Source organism: Solanum stenotomum, chromosome 1 (genome assembly GCF_019186545.1).
Source record: "Solanum stenotomum isolate F172 chromosome 1, ASM1918654v1, whole genome shotgun sequence".
NCBI lineage: Eukaryota > Viridiplantae > Streptophyta > Magnoliopsida > Solanales > Solanaceae > Solanum > Solanum stenotomum.
Genome location: NC_064282.1, coordinates 62,027,577 through 62,044,728, shown reverse-complemented (window position 1 = coordinate 62,044,728; position 17,152 = coordinate 62,027,577). Strand labels below are relative to the sequence as shown.

The 17,152-nt window shown below is 40.4% G+C and overlaps 2 protein-coding genes across 2 annotated transcripts; both read right to left on the bottom strand.

Moving 5' to 3' along the window:
* Positions 1 to 418: 418 nt before the first annotated feature.
* LOC125855100 (uncharacterized) lies at positions 419 to 1,717 on the bottom strand. The gene is made up of 3 exons (XM_049534775.1): positions 1,586 to 1,717; positions 564 to 1,121; positions 419 to 436 (listed from the first exon to the last, which is right to left on the bottom strand). Exons 1-3 carry the CDS (start codon positions 1,715 to 1,717, stop codon positions 419 to 421), a joined length of 708 nt encoding a protein of 235 aa, XP_049390732.1.
* A 12,541-nt stretch (positions 1,718 to 14,258) lies between these two features.
* Positions 14,259 to 15,948, bottom strand: LOC125855092 (uncharacterized). Its single transcript, XM_049534764.1, has 4 exons — positions 15,768 to 15,948; positions 15,374 to 15,552; positions 14,616 to 14,978; positions 14,259 to 14,516 (listed from the first exon to the last, which is right to left on the bottom strand). Exons 1-4 carry the CDS (start codon positions 15,946 to 15,948, stop codon positions 14,259 to 14,261), a joined length of 981 nt encoding a protein of 326 aa, XP_049390721.1.
* Positions 15,949 to 17,152: the final 1,204 nt, after the last annotated feature.

Below are 17,152 nucleotides of genomic sequence, written 5' to 3'. Positions count from 1 at the left end.
TACCAACTTTGCATGTAAAATACTAGGAAATGATTACTATTAGTAGGATTACCGCGTTAAGAGCTTGTGGGGAACATATATACCCTAGTTTCTTGTTACTTAAGCATTCTAAACTGTTACTTACTTAGAAATCCCCCCTGTTTACTTTCCCCGGAAATAATTTGACTAAATAGATATAATTGTGAGTTAAAGTTAATTCTAAACTATATTCCTCGTGGGATTGACCCCAACCTACAGGTTGAGTTCTTTACTTGGTAACGATCGCTTATACTTCTTTATGGAGGTGTAATTTGAGTGTATTACATACAACCCGTGGAAATAATTTTCCTAGCTTTAAGGTAAGAAACAAATCTACTTCTATGCATATAATTTCCCCCCTTCCACTCTAGAAATGGCTCATTTCAGAATCGAAACTTGACTACACAAGTTCTACAATCTATAGAAGTATAACATGAATAAAACCAATCTATCCCAAAGATGACATCAAATTCTAACATATCAAGTTCTACCAAGTCAACAAGAGTAACTCTATGGGATAAGGAAGCGGGATATCTTCTATATACCCTTCCAGCCAACACAGAATGACCAACAGGAGTAGAGATAGAAAAAGGTTCTAATAACACATCGGGGAGCACATCAAACCTCATGGCCACATAAGGTGTCACAAAAGTCAAAGTAGCTCCTGGATCAAGAAAAGCATACACAACTAATTGAAAAACTTTTAACATACCAATTACCATATCTAAGGAGCTCTCTTGATCACCTTTAGTTTGAAGAGCATAAAATCGGTTTTGCTTAGAAGAACTTGCACCCGAACCACTTGGACCGAATGAGGGGTTCGGATGAGCCTTACGAAAGTAATCTCCCTCATTCTTAGCAACCAAAGGACAGTTCCTTATCTTGTGATCCGCCTTTCCACACCCAAAGAAAGCATTGGAACCCGCTAGACACTTACCCTCATGGTTTATTCTACACTTAGCACAAGTAGGCATCATTGACTTATTACTATCTCCTTGAGGTTTATAGTTAAACACCCTTTCATTGTTACACCTTGGAGAAGCATTTAAAGAACCTTGCTCGGAGAACTTTTGTCGAAACATTGAACGACCTCGCCACCGGACCTAGAATATTAATAGTTACCATCATCCACTCTTGATCTCTTTGCCTCTCTAGATCTTTTCTTGAGATTTTCTTCCTAAATTTGTTGGGCATGCACCATATGGCGAGAAATGTCCATGTCATGGACAAGCATAGAGGTGCGTCATTCTTTGATAACCAAGTCGGACATTCCCGACACAAACTTACTCATCTTTGTTCTTCGATCCGCCACAATAGAAGAAGCATACTTAGATAGTTGAGTTAACCTCAAAGCGTATTCCCTTACACTCATATTTTCTTTCCTAAGTTAATGAACTCAAGCACCTTGGCCTCTGTCATCTAAAGAGGAAAAAATTCATCAACAAAAGCAATTTTGAATCTTTCCTATTCTATGGGACCCGCTCCTTCGGCCTTGCCTTTTTCCATTAAGTGAACAAAATTTGTGCAACTCCTTTTAGTTGGTAAGTGTCTACTTAGCTTTCTCTACCGGTGTCACTCCCATAATAGAAAGTATCATGTAGACCTCGTCGATAAGTTTTTGAGGATCTTCCACAACTTTGGAGCCATAAAATTCGGGAAGGTTCATCCATATAAAATCCCTCAGCCTCGCCGCTGCCATACTCATATTTGGGTTCATGGGAGCTACCACCTCTCTATTGTCTTGTGATATCACGACTTGAGCCAACACTTAAAAAGCCGTCTTAAACCCCGCATTCGTCACATTGTCAACCAAAGGATCAATCAGAGCTTGAGGAGGAGCTTGGGGAGGAACTTCTTGTCCCAGATTATCTACCTCAGTACTTCTAGCATTAGTACTTCTAGTAGTCATATCCTTAAAACCATTGGGTAAGGATTAGGAGAAAGCCGTTATAGAATTTAACTCCATTGCACGACTTAGAGAAATGAAGAAGTAAAGTTTCATGAGCATCTAGTACCCTCTCATTCATAAATGTGGCGCGCTTCAAACATATGAACAAGACTCTACTTGACGTGGTTTGAAACATCCTAGAACCATTCTTAACCTTGTGCCCTGATTACCAAGTTTGTCATAACCCAGGGGTACCCTCTAGATGTAACAAGGATTATAAGAACCCCAGAGGCCTCATATAAGACAATTAGCATATCATAACATAAACTAATAGAATGAGAGAAAATTTAAACTTTTCAATACAATCAAAGTCTTTTATAAAAATGAGCGGAAGTCTAGTACCATAGTCTCCAACAATCTAAAACAACATGAATAAATTCTTGGACGCAGTCCATACAATAGTCCTAGACATAAAAGAAAAACATGATAGAAAAGGGTGATCACATCTTCGAACACAATGAGGACTCACCAAATCTTCACTTCCTTGACCAACAACGAAGCTAGCCATGAGTGTGAGAATCTAAGTAGTTGGACCATACATTTGATAAAAATGTAGTTAAGAGTATGCGTTAGTACAATTAAGTACTAAATATGATATCTATGATAAACAACATAACCATCATGGTTAGTCAATATAAACCATAAGCATAATCATGCACATACATAAATATAATAACAAGAAAGGAATACTTCTCAAGAAACCTTACTCATCCTTAGTCAAGACTTGGATCATCACCTCTTAGTCAACATACCTCTTGGAAAGTACCTCAAGAAACAATCCAAGCTATTCATTATTCATAAGATAGTTCATATAGTTAATACTTACTTTTAAAGACATGGGGATTCACTTAATTTCCTAATTTACAAAGGTTAATAGGTATTCGCCTCTTGCCTTACTTACTTTTAGATTGCGGGTACTCGCCTCCACAGCCTCATCATATGACATACTCACCTCCACATCATTTCCTAAGGAGCATAGGTACCCGCCTCAATGTCCATTCATCGTAGTAAGAACGTGGGGACTCACCCCTTTTTTAATTCCAAGGAATATGTGAATCACCTCATATACTTGCATATGGAAGTCAAGGGTAATCCCCCATATCACTCCCCAATTGATCCAATTAATATTCCCACTCCTATATCTCCATTTCTCTCCTAAATCTCTTCTCTATTTCTTGTATATCAAAGCTTTCATTGTTCGGGTTCGGCGTCTACGTTGATCTAAAGAGCTTGTACTAGAATCACACACTCACCAACTTTGATTGCTTGTAAGGTAAACGATTTCACCCTAACTTTGAATTCATTTTTCATTGCTTAAATCATGAAATCACAAAGTTGTAGTTCACCTTGGGTTGTTCATTTCCTATTTGATTGGTGAATTATTGTTTAGAAACACCCTTGGAATGACAGTATGTGAGTGTGTAGTTACTTAAAACCAACTAAACATATTAATAAGTCTACTTGGAAGTTTTGAATTAGGGTTCGTTGTTTCTGTGCGTTAAAAAATTGAATTGTGTGTAATCGAAACCCTAAGGATGATGAACTACCATATAATGTGTTGAAATGCATGAATTAGACTTAATTTGATTGAATATGTGATGAAAGTGTGGTGTTTACAAAGTGCAGGGTTAGCCTGGCACTGAACTGAACCACGACTTCAACCCACAGATCGTAGGTCAACCTACGGACCGTAGGTCGGGGTCCGTGGATCAGCAGCCCATAAAAGTAAGCTATTGCTAATTTTGTCATTAGATTCCGATTTATAATTTTTTCTTTATTTTATTCTTCTACCTAAATCAAGAACCACGGTGTGGACTACGGTCCGTCATATTATCGATAGACCATTCTTTACATTCGTGGTTCCTCATCTCGAGCCTAAAAAGTGACATGCTGACCCATGGAGGGGACCCACGGTCCGTCGATGGATCGACGGACCGTAGGTCACCAGTTTAGCTAGTGCCTAAATTTTTTTGAGTTTTTGTCTAGGTCTAAATCTTGTTAAAAATTATTCCACGAGTCTTATTGCATTGTTTTGGTACTAACTAGTCTTCCACATATACCATGACTTCTAAAAAAGCACCAGTATACGCTAACAAGGGTAAATCCAAATCTGTTTCCCCCTCACAATGAGTGATTGATGTGGACAACGATATGGAGTACATTCCACCTACCACTAGGGTCTCCCCCACTGCCCCTCGCATTACTAGGCAATCCCAGCAGATTGTGCACATAAGTGACGAGGTTGACGTCACTGCCCCCTCAGTCTAAGGAGGGGACCGTACACAGTTAGACTTCAGTTCTAGCGGTAGTCCCACTTCATTATCTGATGCTGATAGCTCAAGAAACATCCCGGTTCCTATGAGAGTTGAGCCTGCCCCCAATGCCGATAAACCGAACAGATGGTGTGTTGTGGGCCAGTACCAGTTGTATGAGAATGGCACTATGTTGAACAAACACCGGAGGATGGCTAGGACCGTTACTGATGAGCGCGCAGGGTCCTTACAGGTAGCATTCACACTGCACCAGTTATTAAGGAGCTCTTCAGGAGGCACATATGTGAGTGGATGGCACGGGTCCCCGAAAACTATATCGAGGAGATAACTAGAGAGTTCTATGCCTCTTATGCTGCCACCGTCTAGAATTCCATATCTAATCATCCAAGCTCGTAGCTCAACCTCCATTTCAGTCCACATTGGTTCGGGCTTTCCTAGTCGGCATATTAGAGGCCACCATTCGTCGTTTCATATATTGCCAAGCCCACACTCTGCCGATTAATACAATAGAGTATGACTACAAGATGGGCATTGTCCAGAGTGGGTCTTTTAAGAGAGATGTTGATCAGAGAGAGATGTTGGTCCGTTGGATGGCATGTCATATTTCTGGGGATTAGGAGTGCACTCTGTGGGTATGGAATCCTACTATGGCTTTCAGGAAGGCAACTTTGAGCTTCGCTGCGAAGTTCTTCTTGATATTGGTTTGGAATCGACTGTCTCCTAGTCAGGAGGACAATATTGTTACATGGGATTGGGTCGTGATGCTGGCAACAATTATGACGGGTTTGGAGATAGAGTTTGCCTGTATCCTTATTGCGAGATCCACGAGAGGGCCTTCAAGACCACCGCTACCCTTCATTTCCAGTGTTTGATATTCCATCTCTGCAGGGAGGCTTCAGTGGCTATTTGGCATTGTGACAGGTTGTTTGAGGTGACCAAGACTTTGGACATCAGCGTCATTCAGGATGATGCCAACCTTGCTGCACCGTAGAGGGAGCCACATGTTGATGTACCGCCTTTGGGTACTGATCTTGCTATGGATGTTGAGCAGATGAAGGCTAATGACACTACCATTCTAGCCCCTACAGAAGATACCCAGGTTCTACCTTCATCGGCCACTAGTCAGACCCCGAGCTCCTCTTGAGCCACTTCTGCTTCAGGGTCCACTGTCGTTCCTCTGGTATGAGTCGAGAAGCAGGAGACATAGATTTCCACCTTAGTAAAACATATAAGGCCGTGGATGCAGCGCTCTATTGAAGCGTCCGAGGTGGGGATGTAAAAGATGATGCATCAGAAGATTTAGGCCATTCATATGTGTCTATATGCTTTCGAGTTGACAGTCTTGGAGAGGACTGCTCCTACCATAGATTTGACCACCTTCCAAATGGAGTTGGTGTGCCTCCAGGCAACCGTTGATGCCCTCCTATCCCCCACTGAGACTGCACTAGAGGTTTCCCTACAACGATGGAGGATGACATGGTGATGACTGCCTTATTGGGCGATACTAAGAGACCACCAATTCTTCCTCTGTTACTGGGAAGCGCCACCGTTCAGACCACACTTCCGATGCTGAGAAGGCTTGCAGATTGCAGAATAAGGAGCACCAACAAGTTGAGGTCACCTAGAGGGATTCCATCCTAGATGAGGAGAGGAGACAACAGCGAGCCCATGAGATAGGTGTTCGCCCATCTAGCATTTCCAGCACTACTGATGGTGGTACTATAGTTTGTGAGGGCACTACCGATGGCGTCCCTAGTAGTGATCGAGCGGGCTCTCAGAAATCGGACCAACCAGCTTCTTTATGGATCTTCGGTGCATTTGAATCACAACTTTGCTTCACCCTATGCTTTACTTATTTTTTTTTTTGTGCATTGAGTGCAATTGCACCTTATTTTGTTGGGTGTAGGGCAAATTTCTAATAACAAACTAGCCCTAGTCACACACAAACATTAAGTGATATGCATCAAAAATATCGTAAACTCACGGTATATCAACACCCTGAACTTGTACTTGTTGTTTGTCCTCAAGTGACACTAAAATTCTACACGACACTTATGTAAAAGCAAACATACAAACTCAAGCAATCACATGGCTTTCTCAATCAATTCCATCACTTAGTGCAAATTTTTTCATTTCTACTCAGCAAGCTAACTCATGTGGATCAAAACATGACATAGACAGACCAATAGACATCACAACATGCACTTTTCACAATCACCAAGGTACCAACTCTCCAACAATGTAACTAGTTCCCTCACTTAAAAAAAATCCTTTTTCCCACAATAAATCTGAATTTCAAGTTTAAGGATTCATTCAATAGTCGCACTCAGAAATGACTTCAAGTACAATTAGTGCTCAATACCATATGCTTACTCGTATTTTCACTGTATAGACTCTCCAAACTAGTCACTAGGATCACTATAAGACTTTCTTAGCTTGTAATGTAGGCTCAGGGTCAGGTAGGGTACATCTGGGTACTTTTAGTGACTTTTCTGCCCTCCTTGACATTACATTGGCTTTTTACCTCTTTCTTAACCAATTCCTTACATCTTTTTTTTTAGCTCTTTTCCTTAACTTTCTTCAGCACATATGTGACTTTGACTTTATCGCTCTTATTTTTCACTTTTTTTTCTTTTTCTTTCTTTGATTCTTTTCAAAAATCATTAGTATTCTTTTTTTTTGCTCCTTTTAACATCAGTCAAATTTTTTCCATCTTCTTCTTTCTTCCGCACACAACTCTTTTTATCCCCTTTTCTTTCAGTTTTCTTTTTCCTAGCCACCCTCAACTTATGTATTTTTCATGAGTTGAGGAGCATAGTATCTGATGTCGGACAAGGGCCAAAATTAAGGTAAATTTTTGAATTGCCACCCTAAACTTAGGCTTTTCGCCTTAGTTAAGGTGAACATGTCCAAGGAGGGAGCAGGGCCAAAACAAACTTTTACAGAAGGCGAGTTAGGTGTATTCAAAGAAATGGTTTACATTATGCTTAACCATTTGGATCAAATGGTGCATTTATTTCTTTTGGTTGAATCATTTTAGGATTTATTGGACTCATTTGAACAAGGGCCTATGATAATCTCCTAGTTCCTAGCCTAGATTGTCTGAATAATACTAACAGGGTAAGTTTTAGATTGGAACACACTGCATGAAGAAACAAGCTCATCTCACACACACTTGGCACACTGTTTCATTAGCGGATTATTGAATTACCCAGTTCAAGTTTTACCTTAAGTCATGCTATTGTACCAGTTCCTTATCATATCATATGAAGATCCAGGACATTCAACTCATTGAACCTATAGATCTAGCATATTTCAAAATTTTGGACGGGTATTTATTTCATGCATCTTATGTCATCATTCTTTCATTCTTCTACTTACTTCTACACATACAATTATAAACATGCGGGTTAAACATAAAAGTAAATCAGTCCCTTGGTGAAAAAGAACTTGCTATCTAATAGTCTGATTTCAATTAAAGTGAGGGTGAAAACTAAACTAAATTGATATGATGACTAATCCGGGGTAAAGGTAATAGTTAGTAAAGCATACACCCATAGGCGGACCAAGTTGCGTGGTGAAATTCCGTACTTGGGGACTAATTACTTAGGGATACCTAACTTACCAACCTTGAATGTAAAACACTAGGATGTGATTACTATTATTGGGATTATTGTGTTAAGAGCTTGTGGGGAACACCTATGCCCTAGTTTCCATCTTATATTGATAACTCAAATTATGAAACTTGTTTATTGGTTACTTAATCATTCTAAATAACAATCTGTTACATATTTACAACAACCCCCTTGTTTACTTTTCTCGGAAATAGTTTGACTAAAACGATATAATTGTGAGTTAAGTTTAGGTCTAAACCATTTTCTTTGTGGGATCAACCCCAACCTTATTTGACAATGATCTCTTATACTTATTTAGGGAGGTGTAATTTGAGCGTATCAAATTCCCTATGGAGCCAACCAACAACCCATTTACCCCACCCCCAACAAAATATGGTTCAATTCCCCTCAATGCACAACAAAAAAGAAAAGTACAACATAGGGTGAAGCAAACCTATGGTACATATGCACCAATGTCCGATCAAGAGGTGGGTGGATCCGGTTTCCTGGAACCAGCTGGATCAGTACTAGGAACAACATCAGTAGTGCCCTCGTAAATAGGCAGAACACTCTTAGTAGTGATAAATATACCAGATGGGCCAACTTCTACCTCACTGGCCCGTTGTTCCCTTGTATCCTTATCAATAATTGACTGTCGCTGGGCTGCCTCTATCTGTTGGCGCTCCCTCTTTCTTGCTCGTGGAACCTCCTTATTGTCAGAAGTATGATCAGAATTGTGACGCTTCCAAGCAACATGTGAAGGATCGGGCGGTGGTATAGTTTCACCAAAGAGTGCAGTCATCACCACGTCGTCCTCCTCAACTTCAGGTGCACACTTCGGTACAACCTCTGGAGGGGCCAGGAGGGCATCAACATCAGCACAGAGGCTAGCCAACTCTGTTTGGAGGTGGTTATAAAAATAGTAGGGGCAGACCTCTCCAAACCTCGCAACTCAAATGTATCAAAGCTCTTATGAATGACCTGAATCTTATTTATCATCTGCTCCATCCTAGCCTCAGAATTCTCAATAGAACGCTGCATCCAAAGACTTATGTGATGCAACAAAGTATCTATCTGGACCTCCAACTTCTAGACACGGGCCAGAGGAACAATAGTTGACCCTGAAAGCGGAGTGACGCGGGATGAGCTCGCAGCATAACTAGTGGAAATAGAAGGTGAAGCATGTGCATCCGTAGTAGTAGGAGGAACAACATTATCATCAACCTGGATCTTCTCCACATCAACAACAAGGTCAACACCCAAAAAAGGTAAGTCAACCTGGGGATCTCTCAGCGGTGCGTCAAGGTTGACATCATCTCCAATTAGGCCAATGCCATAGTCTTGTTGGCCTCTATCAAACTATCACAACGCAAAATGGGATCCCTAGAAGCCTTGCACAGATGAAATATCAAACAAGGAAAAAAGGAAAAGTGGTGGTGATCTTGCAGGCCCTATCATGTATCTCTGCGATTAAAATCCCAGTGAAGTCAACCTCCAATCATGCCACAAGTGCTGCCAACATCACAACCCTATTCGAAATAACCACGTTGTCCGCCTGAGTAGGGGATAGTCTGGTACATACAATGGTCCAAAAGTACTTCATAGTGAAGGTCATGGAAGCCTTTCTGATAGGTAAAGTCATTTTGTGCACCCACTCAATACACTTCCCCTCATCTGCAATGTGACGGGCCATCCAATGGAGTAAACTCTCTTTGTGGTCAGCATCCCTATGGAAAGCTCCACTCTGAAAGAGTCCCATCTTGTAGTCATACTCCGCAATATTGATCATCAGAGTGTGGCCAAGGCCATAAATGAACCTGTGGATAGTGGTCTCAGAGATATCAATGGAAAAGATCTGCACCAAGGAAGCCTGAAGTGGGGGCTGAGCAATTGGCTTAGCCCATTTAGAGATAGAGTTACGGACGGTGGTTGTGTATGAAACTTAAAACTCTTGGCCCATATCCTCACTAAATTTCCCCAGACTGCGTGTCATCCACTCACACTTGTGTCTCTTGAATAACTCCTCTATAGTGGGAACGGTTTGGAGGTTACCTGTAAGAACCCGACGCTCCTCAATAATAATGCTGGACATGTCCTGATGTTTATTAACCACCTTGGAATCAGAACAGATTTGGTTCTGGGACTTGACGCACCCCCTGTTCGGCTCTGGGGCAATCAAAATTATTTCATCTCTGGGTGGTACAAGGGCATCGGAGAAAGATATCGAAGCACTTCTGGAACTGGAGCCGGATTGCAACTCTGCTACAGTTAAAGCCTCCTCCTCCGACTGGGGGGTAGTGACCATGACCTTGTCACTGGATGAAATAATCTTCCTAGCCATGCTCTTCGTGGTCCGGGGTGTAGTAGGGGAATCTCTGATGGTCTACGGGATGTATTCTTGATCGGTGTCCTCATCTAACAAGCGTCGGAAAGGGGCGACTGACTTGAACTTTCCGTTCCTTGCATAAACAAAATCTTGTTTTGGGGCCATGGTACATGTGGAAGCTTTGTTAGTACTCAAAAAGCACAAAAAGACCCAAGGAAAAATATTAGAAAACCTTTTAGATTTAGACGAAAAAGAAAAAAAATTCTAGGCTGTATATAATTTGGTAACCCACGGTGGCTACCTACTATCCGTCAATGGAACGAGGGTCCCATAGGTAGGCCAGAGGGTCCCTTTTTGCATCCTTGCAGTTGGAACCATGGATTTGCAGAATGGTCCGTCGATTGATCGACAGACCGTAGTCCACATCGTGGTTTACAACTTAGCAATCATTTTGAGCAGGGCTAGTGACGGACCATGACCTACGGTCCGTAGGTGGAACTACAAACCGTTGGTGATGGTTGTGGACCAAAGTTGTGCCAGGTTTGAGTTCCATATTTGACTTCAGTAACATTAACACAACAAGCATTCAATTATTTAAGCTTAAACATGCATTTCAACATATTATGTGGTAGTTCATCATCCTTGGTGTTTTGATCATGCAATTGCCAACAAACAACACATAAACATTGAAAAACTCTAAGTCCAAACTTCTAACTAGACCTATCAACTACACACTGACACACCATCATTCCAAAAGTATTTATTAAACCAAATTTCAACAACCCGAGGTCAAGTGCAACTTTGTGACTTCATAATGTAAACAATGAACATGGAATTCAATGTTTATGGTGAAATCATTTACCTTTCAAGAAATCAAAGTTGATGAGTGTGTTAATCTAGTACAAGCTCCTTAGACCAATGCTAACACCGAACCCATACCTTTATTCGTTGATAGGAAATAGAGGATTATAAAAGAGAAAGGGAGAATTAGGGAGGAAAAGGCAGAAATGGAAGTAGGGCTAATTATCAGTTGTATTGGAGGATTTTATGGGATTAATTTGGAAGTGGAGTGGGTTATTTTTGGGTGATGAAGTGAATTTTAACGGCTGTGGGGGGAGGGAGGAATATGAAGTGGGGTGTGTGTTTGAAATGAGGATTTGTTATTTATATGGGGTCTGGGTCGGGTAACCAGTAACCTTAACTTGGACCCACGACACCCCGCCAACGGTCCGTAGGTCGACCTACGGTCCGTCGATTGGGTCCGTAGGTCATTCCAACACTTAGTAATTAAATCAGAAAACATACATGGCATATACGGATGCCATCCACGGTCTACGGATTGACTGACGGAAAGTCAATGGGATCCGTAGACTACTACACCAACTTAATTTATTCAGATTTTGCCTTTTCATCCCTGCACACGTAGTAAACATGTTGAAATGCATGTTTAAGCATCTTTTAGACACGTACCCTATTCTATCTATATTTATCCAACACTAAACATAAAAATTAATAAACATATATATGTAAAACTAGAGGTTCTGTAAAACCTGGCGGACTAAAGAGCCATTCGGTTAATCCCCAAATGGTCGGCGACATATGGGACCATCACCGATTAGCGTGTGAACTGAAGGGTGATGAAGGGATGAATCATTTTTAAATTCAAAAACCTCTCTCAATTGATATTTTCTGACTTTTACACTTTCACAACCACAATTTAGATTTCCTTACTCTATTTCTCTGCATTTTCATGTGGAATCAATTGCTCGGGGTTTTTTTGGGAGACATTGTTCTTGAGCTTGAAGGTTTTGAAGGTTTTCAACTCCTAGAAATTGGAAGTGGGTATCCAAGAATCTTTATCCTAGATGTGTTTAAAGACATTTTATATCGTACCCATTTGATGGAAACACTTGTTGGTATTGATTTCTGTCTCTTTTTCATGTCTAGCTAAAACCCAAATTCTTGTGGTGTGATTTTTTGAATATGGGTTAAATTTCCTGTTGGGTATTGCTTATTGTTAGTCTATTTGTTGTTTAAATGTGATTTTTTTTAGTAGTTGTGTTTGAACTTAATGGGATTGTAGTTGTAAATACGATTCATCTTAGTGTTTTTGGCTTGCTCGAGAGAGAGGTTTTACAACTAAGACTAGTAAATCAAAAGCCGGTGGTTATTGGGTCGTCGTGGGTTCAGCTCGAGAGAGTGAATCGTAGACCTTCTCCCATACATTCAACTGGCTCGGTGTTCGAGAGAAACCAAGTTGATTCGGGGTAAGTTGCTCGAGAGAAAATTTACCCCCACTAAAGCCTAGCCTAGTTACAAATATTCAGCGATTTACTATCAATAGCATTTACCCAATAGTATATTTTATCCCATATTCCTATCACATTATAATAATCCCGTCTCCCCATCTCGTATCTTTATATTGTCGCTATTTTTGTCATTAGTTGAATACAAACCCCCCATTGATAATTGACATTTGTGTCAACCTTCATATATAGTATGCTTTTATTCGTTTTGTTAATGTTTATAGCTATGATTGATTAGAACTTGATTTTACTTTTCTATTAATTCTTGCAACCACTCCCTTGGGACTCGACCCCAACCCATTTGGTTGGGTTATATTAATTCACGCGATCGTAGACACTTGAATTGGAAGTTGTGTCTTGATTACACAAACATCAAAGGTGAAATGAGACCTTTCCTTCTCTTTTCACCACACCCCAACCTAAGATTTTTTCCTAAGTTGGCTATTCAAACAAACCACATTTCTTAAGAGTTATGGGTGAATGGATAAAACAATTGCTCATGTTTCTTTCAAGAAAAGAGTAAGGGTCGATAGTGTTCAAGCAAGGTTCACACATCTCACAAGGTTGGCAACAAAATAGATATATTGTGAAATTGTTTCACTCTTCAAATTCGTTGCCTAAGATCATTTGAAGTGCTTGTATCACTTAGTCAACCAGACCAACGGGACAAATTCTTGGTGTCATCACACAATTGTTCAAAGTACTGTCAACACACAAGGCATCGACACCAATATCAAACGAGACTCCACACTTTTGCTAGTGTGTAATGTTCATCACAAGAGGCTCATTCGATAACCGGCTAGTCACAACGAGAAGCCAAAAGTTCACACATTTCAATGAAACTTCATTGGCCTCATCGTAGTTGCACATTCATTTCGTTCGATTAAGAGCACTATTTAGGTCATCGATATTGATCATAATCGATACGCAAATTTGAACAAGAACAGCCACAATTACAATTTCTCACAAACTTCTACCACCCCCACCAAAAGCATTCATAGTGTCCTCAATCTAAGTAGAGAAAAAACCCTTAAAAAAAATAAAAATAAATTAGTGGCACTTAAACAAGTAGAGTAAGGAGACAAGGAATCTTCACTAAGAGCCCATGTGGTGGAAACTTGTTGCGGTCGCCAAACTGCTTGGCTACACGCTAAATGGTTTGGAGCTCGCCAAAATTTCCAATGTGCAACCAGTTTGTGTGGGAAAAAAAAGGAATAATAGAGAAGGCCACCAAATGTATCGGCACATCGCCTAAAGGAATTGAAACCTCGCCAAATGATCCATGATTTGGGGCTGTTAGGGCTACTGCAAAAAAGAGGTAAAAGTCGGGTCGCCCAATCACTTCGGCGAGTGGTGCAAGTATCCCACCTAATGTTCCAGTGTCTCATTCTATTGTTAATGCCTAGAAGGCGATCAACTTTGGGATCACCGAATTGACTCGGTGACTCGCCGGTGGAGTCTTAACTTCGCAAAGTCTCCTACACTTGCTCATTCAGCACAAATTATTCAAAACCCTAACACATGGGTTGCCTCCCAAGAAGCGCCTTGCTTAATATCGTGGCACGATATGGAAATGCTCTCAAGCATCTTCCAGATATACTACATAAATCATGGAAATTTCATGGTATTCTCTGAAGAACAATTTCAAGCGTTGCCCATTCACCTTGAAGGCAGGGTCTTCTTTGCATTCAACTTCAATGGCACCATTTGTCAACACCCGTATTACTCTAAATGGGCCTAACCATTTTGATTTTAGTTTTCCTGGAAAGAGTCTCAGCCTAGAATTACATAGCAACACCCAACCTCCAACTTGGAACGCTCTCTAAGGATTGTAGAATCATGCCACTTCTTCATTGTTTCTTTGTAGAGGGCTGAACTTTCATATGCCCTAAACCTAAATTCATCCAATTCATTTAGTTGATTGACTGTATCTTTCGAATCATTGTCCCAATCAAAATTTAATGCCTTTAATGCCCAAAGTGCTTTGTATTCAAGTTCAATTGGTAAGTGAAAAGACTTCTCAAAAACTAGCTGATACGGAGATATGCCAATTGGTTTCTTTTAAGCGAGGCGATATGCCCAAAGAGCATCATCTATCTTTCGAGATCAATTAGTTATATTTGCATTTACGATCTTTGCCAATATACTCTTAATCTCACAGTTCGAAACTTCCACTTGGCCACATGTTTGGGGATTATATGGTGTAGCCACTTTGTTTTTCATGCCGTATTTACTCAATGCAGATCCAAATAGGCGATTGGAAAAATGTGACCCTCCATCACTAATAACTCGAGAAGTGCCAAACCTTGCAAAGATGTAGCGTTTTAGAAATTGAACAATGCTCTTCCCCTCATTGTTAGGTAGTGCCACTGCTTCTACCCATTTGGAATCATAATCCATAGCCACCAAAATGTACATGTTACCAAATGAGCTCACGAATGGGCCCATGAAATCTATTCCCCAGACATCAAATAACTCAACTTCTAGAATAGGCTGAAGAGGCAACTCATTTCATCGGGATACCCCACTTTGGTTTTAGCATTGAACACATTTCTTGACAAACTCGTGAGCATCTTTGTAAAGGGATTGCCAATAGTACCCACTTTGAATAATTTTAGCAGTTGTGCGTCACTGCTATGATGACCCCCAACCGCTGAAGCATGACTAGCATAAAGAATCTTATTGAACTCTTCCTCAGGTAGACATCACCTAATGATATGATCTAAAAATTCACTAAATAAATATGGCTCATCCCAAATGTATTTCTTGACATCAAACAAGAACCCATTTTGTTGGTAGAATTTCAATTCTTCTGGCATCAATCCACATACCACATAATTAGCAAAATCAGCATACTAAGGAACATGTTGAAAAGTGACCGAGAATACCTGCTCATCGGGAAATGAGTCATTGATCTCTACCTCCAGCTCTTCGTTCTCCTTGCCTTCTAATCTGGATAGATGGTCAGCCACTTGATTTTCATATCCTCTTCTATCGTTGACTTCAAAGTCAAATTCTTGCAGCAATAATACCCACCTTATCATTCTTGGCTTGCCATCTTTCTTCTCTGTCAAATAAATCAAGGCTGCATGATCAATGTGGACAACAACTTTGGTGCCTAACAAATATGCTCAAAAATTTTCGAAGGCATATACCACCGCAAGTAATTTCTTCTCCGTAACCATGTAGTTACGCTGAGCAACATTCAGTGTTTTGCTTGTGTATTAAATAGGATGGAATAGCTTGCTACATTTTTTCCCAACATCACACCTAATGGAGTACCACTGACATCACACATCACTTCGAAAGCGGCTGACCAATCGTGGCTAATGATAACCAGGGTAAAGATCAATTTCTCTTTTAGACGTGTAAAGGCTGCCAAACAAGCACCATCAAAGTAAAATTTTGCCTCCTTTTCAAACAATTTGTATAATGGGGGTGCAATTTTTGAGAAGTCTTTCATGAATCTCTAGTAGAATCCGGCATGCCCCAAAAAACTACGAATGATTTTTATCGAGATTGGTGGTGGTAACTTCTCAATTACCTTAATATTCATTTTATCAATCTCTAACCCCTTTTGCGATACCTTGTGACCCAAAAGTATACCTTACTTAACTATGAAGTGACATTTCTCCCAATTTAGGACCAGATTAGTTTCCATACATCTTTGAAGAACGTTCCCAAGGTGTGCCAAACATGTTTCAAAAGAATCACCCATAATTGAAAAGCCATTCATCAAAACTTTCAATGAATCTTCTACCATATCTGCAAAAATAGACAACATGCAACGTTGGAACGTTGCCAGAGCATTACATAACCCGAATGGCTTCCTTTTGAAAGAAAAAGCACCGTAAGGACAGGTGAATGTTGTCTTCCCCTAATCTTCCACTGCAATAGATATTTAATTAAACCCGAAGTAACCATCCAAGAAGCAAAACCATCCTCGCTCCGAAAGTAGATCAAGCATCTAATCCATGAAGGGCATGGGATAATGATCCTTTTCTGTCCATGAATTTAACTTGCGATAAACAATCTAAACCCTCCATCCGGTTATCGGTCTCATCGAAACTAGTACTCCTTTCTCGTTGGGAACTACCGGAATGTCCCCTTTCTTGGATACACATTTCACCGAGCTCACCCATTTGCTATTTGCAATAGGGTAGATCACGCCTTCATCCAACCACTTGATAATCTCATTTTTCACCACCTCTTGCATTGGTGGGTTCAATCTTCTTTGATGATCGACACTCAGTTTGAATTCACTATCAAGTTGAATTTTTTGAGTGCATATGCTGGGTGGAATTCCCACAATATCAGCGATCGTCCACCCTATAGCTTTGACGTACTTTTTCAACACCTCAAGAAGAAAATTGACTTGCCATTCGAGCAACTCATCAGGAACGATAACCTGTAAAGTTTTGTTTTCCCCCAAAAATGCATATCGCAAATGATCAGGAAGTGCTTTTAACTCCAGCTTTGGTGGTTCCATCGTAGACTATTTTGTGGGAGGATTTTCTTGATTTTTAAGATCAATGTCAAACTTTAATGGATTCCTTGAGAATTTCCCCAATAAGGAAATGGATGTTACCACCTCATCATAACCTTACATTGTGGTCTCATCATAGTTGCAAGCACCGGCTCACGTGGTTCATTCAGGCACAATAAAT